The following is a 14,676-nucleotide window of genomic DNA, read 5'->3' as shown; positions in this document are numbered from 1 at the left end:
AGCTATGCACAAGCTGATTGCTGCTAGTTCATGTATCCAAATGCAAGCCGTTTGACATGGGTCAGATGACACATTTCCTATTCTCTGGCTGCATTAGAATTATTCTTAGAATTGTTTTTTATACGATTATGAACTTGTCATTCGTTTTCAGCAAATATCCTGCAATTGATGCTAGTTTGCTAAATATTCCTGTCAGTAATTTAATTTAGTATATTATTTGTGAAGAGCAAATGCGGAAACGGTATACAACCAGCCTTGAAAAGAAATGTGTTTGAGAAACCCAAATGAATATGTATGAAAAATTCTTCACCAAAGTTTCCCAGCTTTGCAGCAAATCTGGCCTCTACTTATGCTTTTGGTGGTGTTCTCCAGCCTTGAAGGACTCTCTACATTTGGCTGAGCAAAATATGTGTTTCTTTTGGAAGGAGCCCTGGAAGCAAGCGCTGCAGGAATGGGGAAGGTTCACAGCCTTGGGGGAGGCTGCAAGGAGCCGTGCAGCAGTAACCATCCTAACAGCGTTGGTCTGGGTTAGCGCAGCCGGGACAGCGCGCACGCTGAAGGGGCTGGGGCAGATGTGCCGGCACACGGAGCTTTTCCTGCTAAATGCACAGGGTTTGTCTCAGGCAATTGGCTTTGCTGGCACAGAGCCTGAATAAAACTAAAAAAACAGCTCAAGAAGATCCAAAGGCAAATCCAAAGTCTCTATTCGAACAGTGTTATCCAGACAGTGTATAACCCCAGTGTGCAGAGGACAAATCCCAGTGGAGAGACCAGTGATGAGAGGATCTTTGCTGAGATTGGGGCGTAGGGGCCCAAAAACTATGCTGAGTCCCATGCATCCTAGCTGGGCTGGGTGGCCAGCAAGGTCCAGGGTTTGAGGGCTTTCTGCTCCTTCTCTCAAAAGCTGGACTGCTCTTCAGCCAGGCCCACAAGAGCTGGCAAACTGCTTCTGCCTTTTACCCAGTGCTTCCCTTCCCCCAGGCTTGGCGTATAAAATACAAGTGCATCAACACCGTAAGTAGGCTCACTTAGCCACGTCCTCTGGATGCTATCACAATACAACTCTGAAAATGAGTGCTAAATACTGAAATAAGCCAGCACAAGGACCCCTGCTTTGGCACTTACATTGCGGTATTAAACTTATCCGTGTTTTAGCTCAGTCTCTGCTGGAAAAGGCATGATTTGCCCATTTGATTTAATCCAACAGCTAGATTTCCACTGTCACTCCAGCTTCACAGCAACAGTCTGCCTGCGTAAGCTAGTTTTGAGTGCTTCCCAGCTGCAAAATGAGTTTTACAGTAGCTGACAGCAACTGTGCTGCAATGCAGCTCTGCCCTCCTGGACCGACTGAGCCCCAAGCCAAAATGCAAAACGCTGCCTGCCAGGAAACAGAGGCAGCTCCAGAAGCAGCCGGGAGAGCTGCACAGTTCAGATCCTTCACTGGCAGTGACAGAAACTCCTCTGCTTGGGCCACGGTAATGAAGGGATGGAAAAATTCCCCTGACACCACACAAGACTGCTTCTGCAGCAGCTGCATGTGAGCAGCTTTAATGGAGGATAGGAACATCTTGCTCTAGTTATACAAAAGCAGCAGCTGAAAAGTTAGGCGTTACAAGTAGATCCTGATTTTAGCTAAGAAAAGTAAAATTGGAAAAGATTCTGTTTCTTCTTCCAAGATTCTCTTTTCTTGAAACTTCTTACTAAATGACAAACAGTAAAATGAAGCATGGGGCTGTTTCTTATTAGATAGTATTACAGATTTCCCAGGTAACATCAGCGGCTTTTAAAATGTATTTCAATCACCTGAAATCTGCTTAGAAATAATTAGAAAACCTACTGGAAAGTTGGTGCTGTCTGTGACCAGCCGAAGAGAGAGTGTGTGTTATAATGCTCTCCAAGGTAAGTCTTGGAGTCGGGACACGTCTTTTGCGCCAGGGAATGATCAGAAATGCCTGAGAATGATACAAAACACTGTAAAATTATATACATCACAATTCAAATCTCTTGATATTTCTACTCATTTAGGGGTGAAAACGCCAAAGGATTTGGGAAGAGGAAAAGCTGAAGAAGTGCCAGACCTGCACCGATTAGAGGTTAGCACGTAGCCATGAACACCTGCTTGCAGACAGGCACATGTCCTCAGGAGGGTGAGAGGACTGAGTAAACACTGCTAATTAATTTCAAGGTTTATGTCCAATAATTCAAAACACCTGTACGGATATCATGTATTCAGTAAGTAACAGCCAGAAAGAAATTTTCGGCATTGCTGAATTAAGAGTACACCTACATATTCTTTTACATAGTGACAAATTCTACTTAAGAGCAAAAGTGTTGCAAGAAAAAAAAACAAATGCAGAAATTCAGACACCGAGGGAACTTGTACGGTTGTGTGAAATCATGAGACCTCGGTTTGCATATCACTCAGCTGCAGATGTATGTAGGCAGCACGATTCTGCCCTATCATGGCAAAATTCACACCTAAGCTCAACTCTGGCCCCTCTCTTCCCCTGAGGCACCTAGGACTAAAAGACAGCAGGACTAATGGCACGGCCCCAAGCAGCATTGCGAGCAGTGAGTGGGGAGTGTCGGAGGCGCGCAGGGGAGGAAAAGCATGAGGCGCAGCAGTCCACAGGGTGTCATCTGCTATGGCCCGATACGCTGCACAGAAGAGAGCAAGGACAGATTATAATGGGTATATTCACATGCGGATGGATTATCCAGTAACTCTTTCTATCAGCAGGTCACAGGCAGTGGAGGCAGCGATAGCTTTTTGCCTTCAGTAATAGTCAGGGGTAGCCCTGACGTCGCTGGCACAGCACCGGTTTAGCTGAGCCAAAGGGAAGCAATATGAGGCACAAACTGGCTGCACAGATGCTGCCTGGTCTTTGATCCCATATTAAGGAGATGCTGGCAAAGCCCATTTGGTGTGGCAAATGTGATTCTCATCCTCTGCAGGTAACCTCCATGAAAATGCCACGTGAAGTTCAGCAGGAATTGGGCAGGTCAGATGTTTGGTTTATACAATGTATTTATTTTTAGAGATGGAGTTGAAAACGTTATAAAATCCTCTCAAAAAAAGAAGAAGGTAGATTCTCAAATATTCTTCTTTTGCATGCTTAATTAGGTGCACGCACTATTGTAAATATTTCTTCGTGAGCAAGCAATCTCACTGCCTAATTGCACTTTACTGTATGTTTGCAGTTCATTACTACAAAGTGCATTTCTCTGTACCTGAAACCCCATTAGCCTCTCTGCTCTGCTGTGCCACCACAGCTGGAATCTTTGTGTTTGGATCTTTAGATACAAAGACTCCAGTGTGGCTGATCTGCATCAGAAATAACTTAATTTATAGGCAATTTCCAAGTAACTTTGACTGATATGGCTTTGAAGAAGACACTAAGGTTCTGGGGAAAGTCACACTTAATGTCCCAGTGGCACTTAATTGTTAGCCCCATAAAATTAAGGTGGGATATGAAAGAAAATGCTGCCACATGAGTCATATTTTCATACTTCATTCTCATTCTGAGTATTTTGTATTCTGCCTCAGTAATACTGGTTATTTTACAATTGCATATTAATCTTCAGTGTAAAGTGTTTTATAGAAAATTGATTTGAAGGACATCTGTTTTTAGAAGTTCAAACCGCGGTTACGTGTAATCAAGGTTATAGTTTAGATAAGGAGGCTGAAGGCTACATTGACAAAAAGCCTGAGGCACTGAGACTGGCCGTTGCACAGATTCAGTCACCTAAGACAACAGTGAGCCCCCAAAACCCTGCCAAGCCCAGGAAGGTCCTAATGTCTTGTTGGACTAAGCAGCTTAGGTCCCACCTCACACCTACACCAGTCAAGGGCTTGGACAGCCAAGGGCACGCAGAGTGTTGGCATAAAGTAGAATATAAAAGAAAGCCCTTAAACACTGGTTGAAAACAGATCTACACCTTGGAAAAAATGCCTTAGGCTCCTGTCTGCAGAAGGGAGACCAACACTGTGAGTCGCAAGCAGAAGTAGGTGCATACATGCATGAGAAGGAGCAAGTCAGAGAGAGAAACTGGGCTCAAAACACACCTGTCTTCAGCATCCCTTGTTGTCCTTACATGTCATGTAGATATCTAGGTCTCTAAGTCTGACTCCTCTATAATGGCTCAGACTTCAATGCTAATTGTCATAAAGCTCAGCTTCATGGCTCAGAAGCCTCTTTATGGGTCCATCCCTCAGTCCTTTATTTGTGAGGGTAAAGGGAGCTCTGCTGTTTCGGCCATCTTCCCCAAAGTCTCACACCTTTTTTTGCAGCTCTGAATGCTGACAAAAATGGAGGTAGCTTAAGGAAAAGGTGGAAATGTCTCATCAGTTCCTGGGCTTTGGTCAATGACAAGACCCACAGGGCCAGTATACAAGTTACAATCAGCGGTTTCCCCGCAAAGAGGGCAAACACCAATATCATAACTAAAAGCTCTGCTTCTGGTTTCAATAATTTACAATCTTTTTATAATATTTTGTCATGTTTATGTTTCTTTTGTATTCAGAGTGAAAAGAAATGAGATTCAATAAATAAAATGAAGAATTCACATGACAGTTCAACAGCCTGAAGGGAAAACGGGGAGACTTCCAATACTTCACTGTCAAGAACTCATTTATTTATCAACTTCCTGCTGCATATTAGCATTGCTCGGGCAGCCGGGCTTTCCTGGGGAAATGTCGGCTGGATTAATTGCCAGGACCACTGGCACTAATTGTAAGTACTCACGGCTTCCTGGGGAAGAATGAGCACGTCATTAACTCGGCTACTGGAAGAGGTGTTCCCATTCCTATCAGTCTCCCATAGGCTTGGGCGTTTTTAAACTCATTTTTAGCCCATTTTTAGTAAGGCAATGAAAATTTCTTTCCTAAGAGAAAGAAAAGATATTGAATTAAGGCATCAGGGAGTTGCCATCTTCCTTGTCATGGCTTGTGGAAAAGGCAGAGACTGCCCATCCCTGGGACTAGCAGTGGTCATGGTAAGGCAGAAGGGTTACTCCTTCCATAAATCTGTAGCTGAGTTACAGTATATAGATATCTTGCCCTTTCTCTGATGCAAACCAGTTGCTCAGAGAATGGCAGGGAAGGCCATTTTTCTAGCTCTGTTACAAGGCAGCCCCAGTGACAGGGGAAAGTGGCTTATGTTTGATACTCGACCAAAGCTGAGCCAATGGAGTCTTGAATATATTGAAATATGTAACTGAACGCACGGAACAGGCAGGGGAAAAAGGAAATTGAGAGGATCGAATTTTTTTCTAATAGCCTATCCAGGATTAAAAAAAAAAAAAAAGATTGTCAAGGAAGCTTTACTTACTAGGAACATAAGGAGGGTTATTGATATCATTAACAGCACATCCAGGATACTGGCCTCTTCAGAAATTAGATGGTTCGTTCATATCCTTTAATAAAGAGAGTAAGAAAGACGCATGTCAAAAGCCTCATTTTCTTTTTTTAAAAGAAGGGAGGACAAGTATAATGAGACATACAATCCAGACCCCATCATAGTCAAGGACATCCTTAAACTCCAGACACATCTGGGTCCACCACTCAACTGTCCTGGGGTTGGTGTAGTCAGGAAACACCGAGTCTCCGGGGGGCCAGGCCTAGAGTTCACAGGTATAACACCTCATTATCTTCTCATTTCTGTTACACAGCTGCTTTACCACTTTGAAGCACACTAGACCAAACGCATTAGAGAATTTAATAAACCAACCTTTCCAACAGCAGGAGTTATGCCATCGGAGTTGTTCACCCAGACTCCCATTTCCTCTCCGAGATCATAAGGCCTGTAAGTGCCCAGTTCTTCGTCCTTAGTTATGAAAGGGTCCTGAAAACAGTGATTACACTTCCATTACTGAAATCCCAAAGGTAACAATTACTTTTCTATTTGTATATTTTAGAAAAATTTGGATTATGTTCTTAATGCAGATTGCAATAATATTGGAAGAAAACAGCATTAAAATTTAGTAAGAGTTGAGAGCACAAAATAGTTTAGGAAAAGTCATTAAAGATATGTCATGAATATTTCTTGTATAAGGCAAAAGTGATGTGAAATTATTAAATACCCTCATGTTTATTTTTTATCAGACATTCTATGTTCAAATGATTTTAGAGACGCACTAGATTTTACTTTCCCCCTTGCCGAGGTCTCTGCTTGGCAGAACGGGGTGCCACGCTGAGCATTCCCACACTTGGACACCTCTGGGTTTCCTCCAAGGCAATCCTCATTCCAGCTGCCTCAGCATCAGCAGCTCAATGCTGGAATAACTAAAACTTCTCAAGGGGCTTGAAGCTGGGACACATCCAAGCTCAAAAGGACCTCGTTAGCCCTCCCTTCATATCCAATGTCAGACAAGGGTGTTTTATGCCAGCCTGGTGCAGAGTAACCGAACTCATGCATGCCTGCGGGGCCATATGTCTCTGTTCTCCCCAGGCGTGAAGACCACAACGTTTTACGCCCCATAGCTCATCCTTGCTGCCCCTTTCACTGCTTGGGGCGGTCACCACCTCACATTGCTGCTAGTGGCATTGACACCACCGGCTTCTCTGCCTCAGGATGGCCATCGGTAGCCACCAAGCTCATCAAAAGGGAGCCTAATCTGCTCCTGGGGAAGATGGTGGCCCACCATGCCAGTAAGTAATAAAGTTAGGAATACTTTAAGATACCAGTGAATGAAGAGATACTATTGAACTCTGGTCAGCAGTCAAGTGGGATTAAAAGGAGATAAGTGCGCTTTGCAATATGTCCCTAATTAGGAGCAACTATTTACTTTGTGTTATTTAGAACAGAGGAAGACTGCAGCCATTTTAGAAGGAAGGAATTCTCTACTTTTCTCTTAGAAAATGTTATTCCCTCAGGTTCTGCTTAAGCCAAAACCTTACAGTTATGAAACACAATGGAGGAAAACACCACTGAAACAATTCTTCCGTTCACTTATAGCTTGTGCAATAATTTAAGTGAACTTTAATTAAAATGTGATAGAAGTCTAACTAATAAACTTCTTAAGAACAAAAAATATCTGATCTCAAATGGTAAATTTCTTTAAAGGCATGTTTTAAAGCTCATTTTAATGCCTAAATTAATTGCCTGGTTTACTTGTAAGCCCTCTGATAGCTATAGCCCTGGTGAGGAAAGTATATTCTTCCTTGCCTCAAAAAAAAAAAAAAACAAATCTGCTAAATCTCTACCTTAAGTGCAAAATTGTGTTCAACTTTAACTATCTAGCTTCAGCATCACCTCCATAAAGAGTATAAGTGTCCATTACATTTTTAACTTGTTTAATAGTTCAGCTTTGGAAAAGAGAAAACTGTCCATCTGCAATAATTATGTTATAATTGTGGAAAAGATGTCTCTCAAGGGACTTGAAGGCTGGAAGAAGTCAGCTTAATTAGCTACTCCTAATCCAAACTTCTGGTTTCCTTCAGCTGAAAGGTTATTCTGGTGCATAAATCTAATATATTATGCAGGTTTAGTATCATCCTAAAGAGAACAAAACCCTCCCGTGCATTCATGGGTTGTTTGTGGGGGAGGAAGTTCATGTCTGTTAAATCTTCCCTAACTCACCTTTTTAGCAGCTCTTGGAGAGGAGGTGCTGAGCATCCTCAACCTGAGACCTGGGGGCACCCAGCACATATCCAGACTGACACACTTCCACCTGTGGCCCCAGACATAGATTTTGACGCACATCCATAAAAACTCATCTCTGGAAATTTTAGCCTCTACAGCTCATAGAGCTGGTCTTTAAAATGCTAAAGCTATCAAACATTATTTTGAATCATAAGCATGTTGCTATTGACTTTTAAGTAATTTGTCACTCATGTTATTCCTAGCTGCTTCTATTTTTAGTGTGATTTAATGGAAGGTATACCAGGTCTTTCATTAAAGCTCCTCTTCAGTAATAATGTTTATCATTTTACATTGTAGTCATTGTTACTTTTAGAAGTAACTTCTTTCTTTGTTTCTAAAGAATATATTTGTTCTGAGTCAGCTGAAGCACGCACATTATTCAGCGCAATAATGATGACCAAGTACTGACACTCTTAGACAAAATTTCCGTTAAATGGAGGTGGCTGCTGAAAGAGATCAGGAGAGAGAAGTGCTGAAGGACTGCATTTAGAGACTCTGGTAATGGGGCCGTGCTACTATCAAGGTGACCGTAGGCACAGAGGGCTCTCAGCACTGGATGCGAGCGTGGGGACTGGACTTCCCGTTGGTGAGGCACCAGCTACTCCAGCGGTGGTGGCACAACTGAGTTCAGGGTCCCGTCCTCAGGCAGGTTACCCTGTTAATACTGCTGGCTGTCAGGATCTGTACTTTGCTTGTGACCATAGCGGTCTGAGATGAGGAGGACTGAACCCATCTTCCCCAAATCCATTTACTAGAGGTTTTACATGACACTAAGTGACTGCAATCAGAGCGCATTTCCTGAAATCATCATGAGGGAGGCAACAATCTGCTACACTTGGGGAACTCACTCATTACTGTCACTACCCAAAGGGAATCTAAATAGAAAATTGTTCTTTTGGTATCAAACTGGATTACGCTTGCCTTGATTGCAGTTAGCATGTCTTTGTTGTCACTTGGGAATGAAACCCTTCATACTGTTCCAGCTCCTGACTCAACTTATGGGAATGCTTTACATCACTAAAGAATGCTAACAGTCAGAGTTTGACAGAAATATCAGTAACTGTAATAAAGTGACAATAGAAAACTTCACTACCAGTTCAACCTATACTTCCAATTAGCTTTTAAAAAATGAAGGACAAACTGGATTAGCTTTTGTTCTTTTTCACAAGCTTATCTAAAGAACTAGAGCAGAAGACAGTCCTTAGTTACAGGTTAGTGGAAGGAGGAAAGAAGGGCTTCCTATCTGGATTCCCATTAACTCATTACATGAATTAAGAATTGTTGTTATATTCCTTACATCTGCCTAACAGCTGAATTCAGATTTATATAGCAACAGCTCCTTGCACTGCTCTAGCATGCGCCATCTGAGAAACTGGAAGGGCTTTAAAAATGTTGTTGAAGTTAAACACACAAGTAAGAAGATACCATAGCTCACCTACTAAACTGTGACTGCTTGTCTGTAGCTTCTTACCCAGCAGCAAGTGCAAAACAACTGGAAGCATCCTAACTTTGATTAAAAAGAGGTGACTACCATGTATTTACTGAAGGGCAAGAGTGTGCATGGGAAAAGCTACCCCAAACTCATGGTATTTTGCTGATATACTCATGTCTTTCAAACTTCTTTGAGATAAACCAATATATAGGCAGGTGGTATTTAATGTTACAGCTCGAAGAGATTAGATAATTTTTAGACCAGTATTGAGGATACAGGGAGCCTAAACTGCCTAGTAGTTGGAAAGAGCACTCAGTCCTGACAGCACATGTGCTCGTCTACCACTTGGTTAGTTATTTACGATGATGTATCCAGTTAATTTTTGACTGTTTTTGTCTTGAAGTTGCTCTCCATCAGAGTGACTTAGTAATCTGTTACTGTTTAAACTCTGTGCTTTGGACTTTCACTGGTGGAAACTGTGTTCACTGCTGCACCCCGGAGCTTCTCACGATTTACAGGTGCAGAAGAACTGGGATCTTCATGGGAATGTATCTTTGAGGACAAATTGCTGGCAAACAGTGCTCACGATATAGGCTGCTATTTCCATTATCAGTATGTAATTGATGACTTGGGCTGTGTGGTTTTGTTTGAGATTCCTAGCGGTGAATGCAATTATAGTACAACAAAGTGAAGATTAAGCCAATAATAAATACAGAGCACATATTTTTAATGAAACTACCAAAAAAATCCCAGCAGACTGAAGAACAGCAAACCTCATAACTGTATTTCAAAAAGAAAACACTGATATGGGTATCTGTGGTGCTGACTAGTCCATCCCCAGTCATATGCTAAACTTTACAACAAGTTGTGGAGGAAAAAATAAGGACAGGGAGGCACTTCTGGCCTAATCTATCTATTTGACAAGATAATGTGATTTTTAGATGAGGAAACTGCAGTAGCTCTCTGTTATCTTGACTCCAGTAAACATCTGACACACCACCACAAATGAAAGAGGAACTGTTCCACAATTTAGGACTCTACGATTCAGTCTCTCTTCCCACAAGCCTTTGACAGAACCCCCGTGACAAGATGAGGAACGTGGCCCTTATTTTAAAAGGACAGGATCAACGTAGGGCCCAAACATTAGTGGCCTGTCCATTATGATTCAGCTGGATTAATTGGTCTCCTTACAAGTATGAGCCACCAATATAATGTAGGTAAATGTTATGCAGGGCTTTGTCATATGAGACAATTTTTAGCAGAAAGAAGGAAATATTTCTGCCATTTTCCAAACACTGTGGGGGCATCATCTGGAGCACTGTGAAATCCAGTTATCTGTTACACAGGCAAATGCATTCAAACTGGGGCACGTGTCGGGGAGAGCTACTACAATGAGATCCAAAGACCTCACCCAATAAAAAGAGAATAAAATACTTCAGTTTGTTTAGCCTAGCAAAAAAGGCTAAGGGAGAATATGCTTGTTCGAATAAATATATCAAGGAAGAAAGTAGGACGAGAGACTGGCAGTTTGAGGTAAATAAGAATAGTAGCACCCAAATTAAAGGTGTAAGCTGACCATTTAGGCTGGAAAATAGAAGACTGCAATTACAGCAAAAAGTTCTGAGAGGGACTCTGTGGGATTGTCTCCTCCTCCTTCCCCTGTGGGTCAGCTCAGCCTGAGCCGTCCCTGATGCATCTGTCGGACCTGTTCACAGCACCCATGCGGGGAGGGACCCCCGGCCCCGGGCAGCTGGCTCCCTGCTTGGCTCGCCTTGCAGACAGGCAGCTTTATCCTAATGTCTACCTTAAATCTTTTCTGCTGCAATTTAAACCACTTATCTTCTCATCCTGTCCCTAGTGGTTATGGAGAACAAATTACGCCTCTCTTCTCTGTGGCGATGCTTCGCCCCCTGCGTGCGATGCTCCGGCTCTCGGCACTCCTGAGCCTTCCCACCCCGATCCTTCCCCGGCGGTGCAACTGCCCCAGCCTGCACTGGGGAGTGCAGCCCTCCTAGTACTGCGCTGCTGAGGGAGCCCTGGAGAGCAAGGTCTTATGCATCTGTCAAGGCTTTTTATTTAATTTCTTAATTTCTTTGATTTTTTATTTAAATTTCAACTTAATTGGTCTCCAATTTCCTTGCCACTATTGGCACTCACTTAGCTATTGTGACAAAGAGTAATTTCGTCATGAAGACATGTATGGGGACTTGCTGGAGAGAAACAGCAAACTTTGTTGGAAAAATTGACAGGGGAAGATGGAAAACTGCAATTTTCACTTCTGCCCAAATTAATTCATTTGGTTACAGGTTCAACATACATTTTCCACAAATTTTATGCAAACAAACATCTCTTACATTAATTTAGATAAAAAGTAAATATAAGGCAATGTGAATTGTAGTTACTAGCTTTCCAGAGTGATTATGAATAGATTTTTCCCACTATTCAGCTATTTTTGTGTGCATATTAAACTCATTTGTTTATTTTCAGGGAAAGAATTGCATGAAAGCAATCCTATTTCAACTCAGCCCTGAACAGAGGCAAAATTTATCATAACCGAGTGGGAAAAAAGTGAAAGAGAAATAATGTTATGGTATAGAGATGATACTGGTACACTGATATCTGATAAATGCAACACATTTAAATACGAAATCTGTGAGAAATTGTTCTTCAGCTCTTCTCAACCATTGACAAAAATGGAAAATCTGCTACAATAGCATGCGTGCATTAGCACCTGGATACTGCAATAAACACTATGCTGCAAATAGTTCTTATAAATGGAGAAATAATTAGCAACATCGTTAATTTACCAGAATCACAACATTGTGCATTCCTTCCTTCTTCAGCTGTTGGAGGTACTCTGGCAGACCTGCCTAGTTCACTTTATCATAGGTAAAGTCCAGGCGACGTTCCATATAGTCAATATCAAGATGTTGGACATCCTAAACATTTTTAAAGTAAACATCACATGAGTACTGCATCCAGCTCTGGAGTCCTCAGTTCAGGAAAGACATGGACCTGTTGGAGCAGGTCCAGAGGAGGGCCATGAAAATGATCAGAGGGAGGGATGGAACACCTCTCCTGTGAGGAAAGGCTTGAGACAGTTGGGGTTGTTTAGCCTGGAGAAGAGAAGGCTCAAGGGAGACCTTATTGCGGCCCTTCAATACTTAAAGAGGGCTTATAAGAAAGATGGGGACAGACTTTTTAGCAGGTCCTGTTGCGACAGGACAAGGGGGAATGGTTTTAAACTAAAAGAGAGTAGATTTAAACTAGATATAAGGAAGAAATTTTTCACGATGAAACACTGGAACAGGTTACCCAGAGAGGTGGTGGATGCCCCATCCCTGGAAACATTCAAGGTCAGGTTGGACAGGGCTCTGAGCAGCCTGATCTGGTTGAAGATGTCCCTGCCCACGGCAGGGGGGTTGGACTAGATGACCTTTAGAGGTCCCCTTCCAACCCAAACCTATTCTATGATTCTATGATTGAAGTATTTGATACAGAAATCAGAATGTATGCAGCTGCATTTCTAAAAGGTAACTAACATATGAAATGAAATCTAGGAGATTGGCTATAATAATTGTAAATAATTGTCAGGCCAAATTCAGCTCCTATAAACTCACATGGTAAAATGGACAAAATGGAAATGTAAAAGTCCTAGTTTAGCAACAGTTTGGCAGTGATATGCACCAGAAGTACCATAATTTATTTTTCAAATGCTAGCACCTCATATTGCGTAACAGTAAATCCACACCAGAATAGCCTGCTATGCAGCCAAGAGAAGCACTTAAACCTCATGTTCAAAGCCCACTTTAAGTGTTCTTTTAAGCATTATAAAGATATTACATGCAAAACCACTACATAAGATCATGAACACCCTTTTATTCTACAATTCTCTTTGTAGGATAATCACTTTTCCTCTATTATAATTTTATTCGTCTCACTTTGGATTGTAAAATTAGCATAAACAGTGAAAAATTCATACTTACATATGGGATATCATAGTAGTGCATGCGATCGACAGTTTTCTTTAAAACATCAATGCTGCCATAACCCCATCGGGAAAGATGAAATCCCAAAGACCAGTAGGCAGGCATATGTGGGCGTCCAATGGCCTACAGCAGGAATGAGGAATACAGAAATGCAAGAAGCGAGATGAAGAGAAGTTATTCTGAAACATCAGGAGAGGCTCCCAGCTCATTTACGCCATGAAGATCAGGGCACAGGTATCGCACACCCATGAAATACCCTTTCCTTTCTCAGAACAGCTCACTGTACAGAATGTTTGGCTTCAAAAAAACACTTCTCCTGGTGGACCCTTGTCCTTAGCAGAGGCTGTGAGTGACACCCACACTGAGCGTCACTTCTAAGAACACCCCAGTGGAAGACACGGTGTATAAAACCCAGGCTAACATTAAATGAGGGTCTCGCTGAGGTCTCAGCCTCCACACAGTAGCACGTGCCTTCACTTAGGCGGCGCACGCTGGTGGAAGCCCAGAGTGGAGCCTTGCACTGCCTGAGCCGTGCCAAGTCCACAAACCCTTTGGTCAGCAGCAGGCAAATGTCTGATGCTACACAGCAACGTCAGCTTTGCTAATTTCTCTTGCCACATCCAGCTGAGCTAACTCGTCAAGAGTCTGATGTTTATTTGAGCTCTCTGGAGTTTTAATTATATTTACACACCACCCTGATGAAATTCAGTTACTTATGACTGACTGTTCTTATTGCTGGCCCACAGCATTGTGTTGCCAGGCATTGACAAACCTCTTCAAGGTCAGAGTTACTGTTTGGTCCCAAAATTCTCAACTGAAACACAAGGTAATGAGTTAAATATGATTTTATAAATATTTGATTTCCACTGGCTCCATGTAATCCAGCTGTAAATTGCATAAGGAAACTAGATTGAGAGCACAGGGGAGCAAGGCATCCTGCTCTGCTTGCCCCGGTGAGAGCTGCTCTGGCAACCTGGGACAAGCAGCGAGCAACCACAATGTGTCTGTTCTAGAAATAAGCTGAAATCTGGTGTTGCCTCATTAGTACACACTGGTGTTTTCTGGGGGACATCTCTTGAAATCCTTACTCCAGTTTTAAACAGATCCCATGAAATTAACCTTTGTTCAGTATTTCTAACATCCTTGCAGGCAATACATGAAAATCAAGTAGCTAGTAAGCACCCATGACTTATTAATCAGTTGCAGCTATTAACTCCCTTTGGCTAAATAACTGGTCCTCCCTTATTTCCTTGTGGATCTCCATAGTTAGGTAATTACACTAAGAAGTGAAAAAGAACAAAACTTGCACATTGGCAGCTAAACCCCATCTTTAATTAAATAAAACAAGGCACTCCTGGCACTCTATCTGTTGCATTGCTAGGCTCTCTAGAGATTGCAATGCATAAAGGAGCACTTTCCTATGGGATTTTCTCCAGTAAGAGTCTGACCTGGGAAAGCAATGCTGAACTTGAAATTGCTCTAAAATACGTCATGGATGCTAGAGCTGGTGGGATGTGCAAACTGCACCGGACAGAAAAAACAGATGCAGGAGAAAAGCAGGGAAAAGCAGAGGATGTTTTAATGCACCCAAGCTGGGGGAACACACAGGGTA

General features: G+C 42.3%; 1 protein-coding gene across 1 annotated transcript in view; it reads right to left on the bottom strand.

Moving 5' to 3' along the window:
• Positions 1 to 14,676, bottom strand: part of LOC143155604 (sucrase-isomaltase, intestinal-like) — a 55,352-nt gene that overhangs the window by 19,587 nt on the left and 21,089 nt on the right. The window contains 5 exon segments of the mRNA XM_076328574.1: positions 1,838 to 1,952; positions 5,331 to 5,415; positions 5,503 to 5,619; positions 5,730 to 5,843; positions 13,062 to 13,187. Coding sequence (XP_076184689.1) covers positions 1,838 to 1,952; positions 5,331 to 5,415; positions 5,503 to 5,619; positions 5,730 to 5,843; positions 13,062 to 13,187 — 557 coding nt within the window.

Source organism: Aptenodytes patagonicus, chromosome 1, assembly GCF_965638725.1.
Source record: "Aptenodytes patagonicus chromosome 1, bAptPat1.pri.cur, whole genome shotgun sequence".
In the NCBI taxonomy this organism is placed as follows: Eukaryota; Metazoa; Chordata; class Aves; order Sphenisciformes; family Spheniscidae; genus Aptenodytes; species Aptenodytes patagonicus.
The sequence above is the reverse complement of the archived record's forward strand: the minus strand, read 5'-3'. Positions and strand labels throughout refer to the sequence as shown.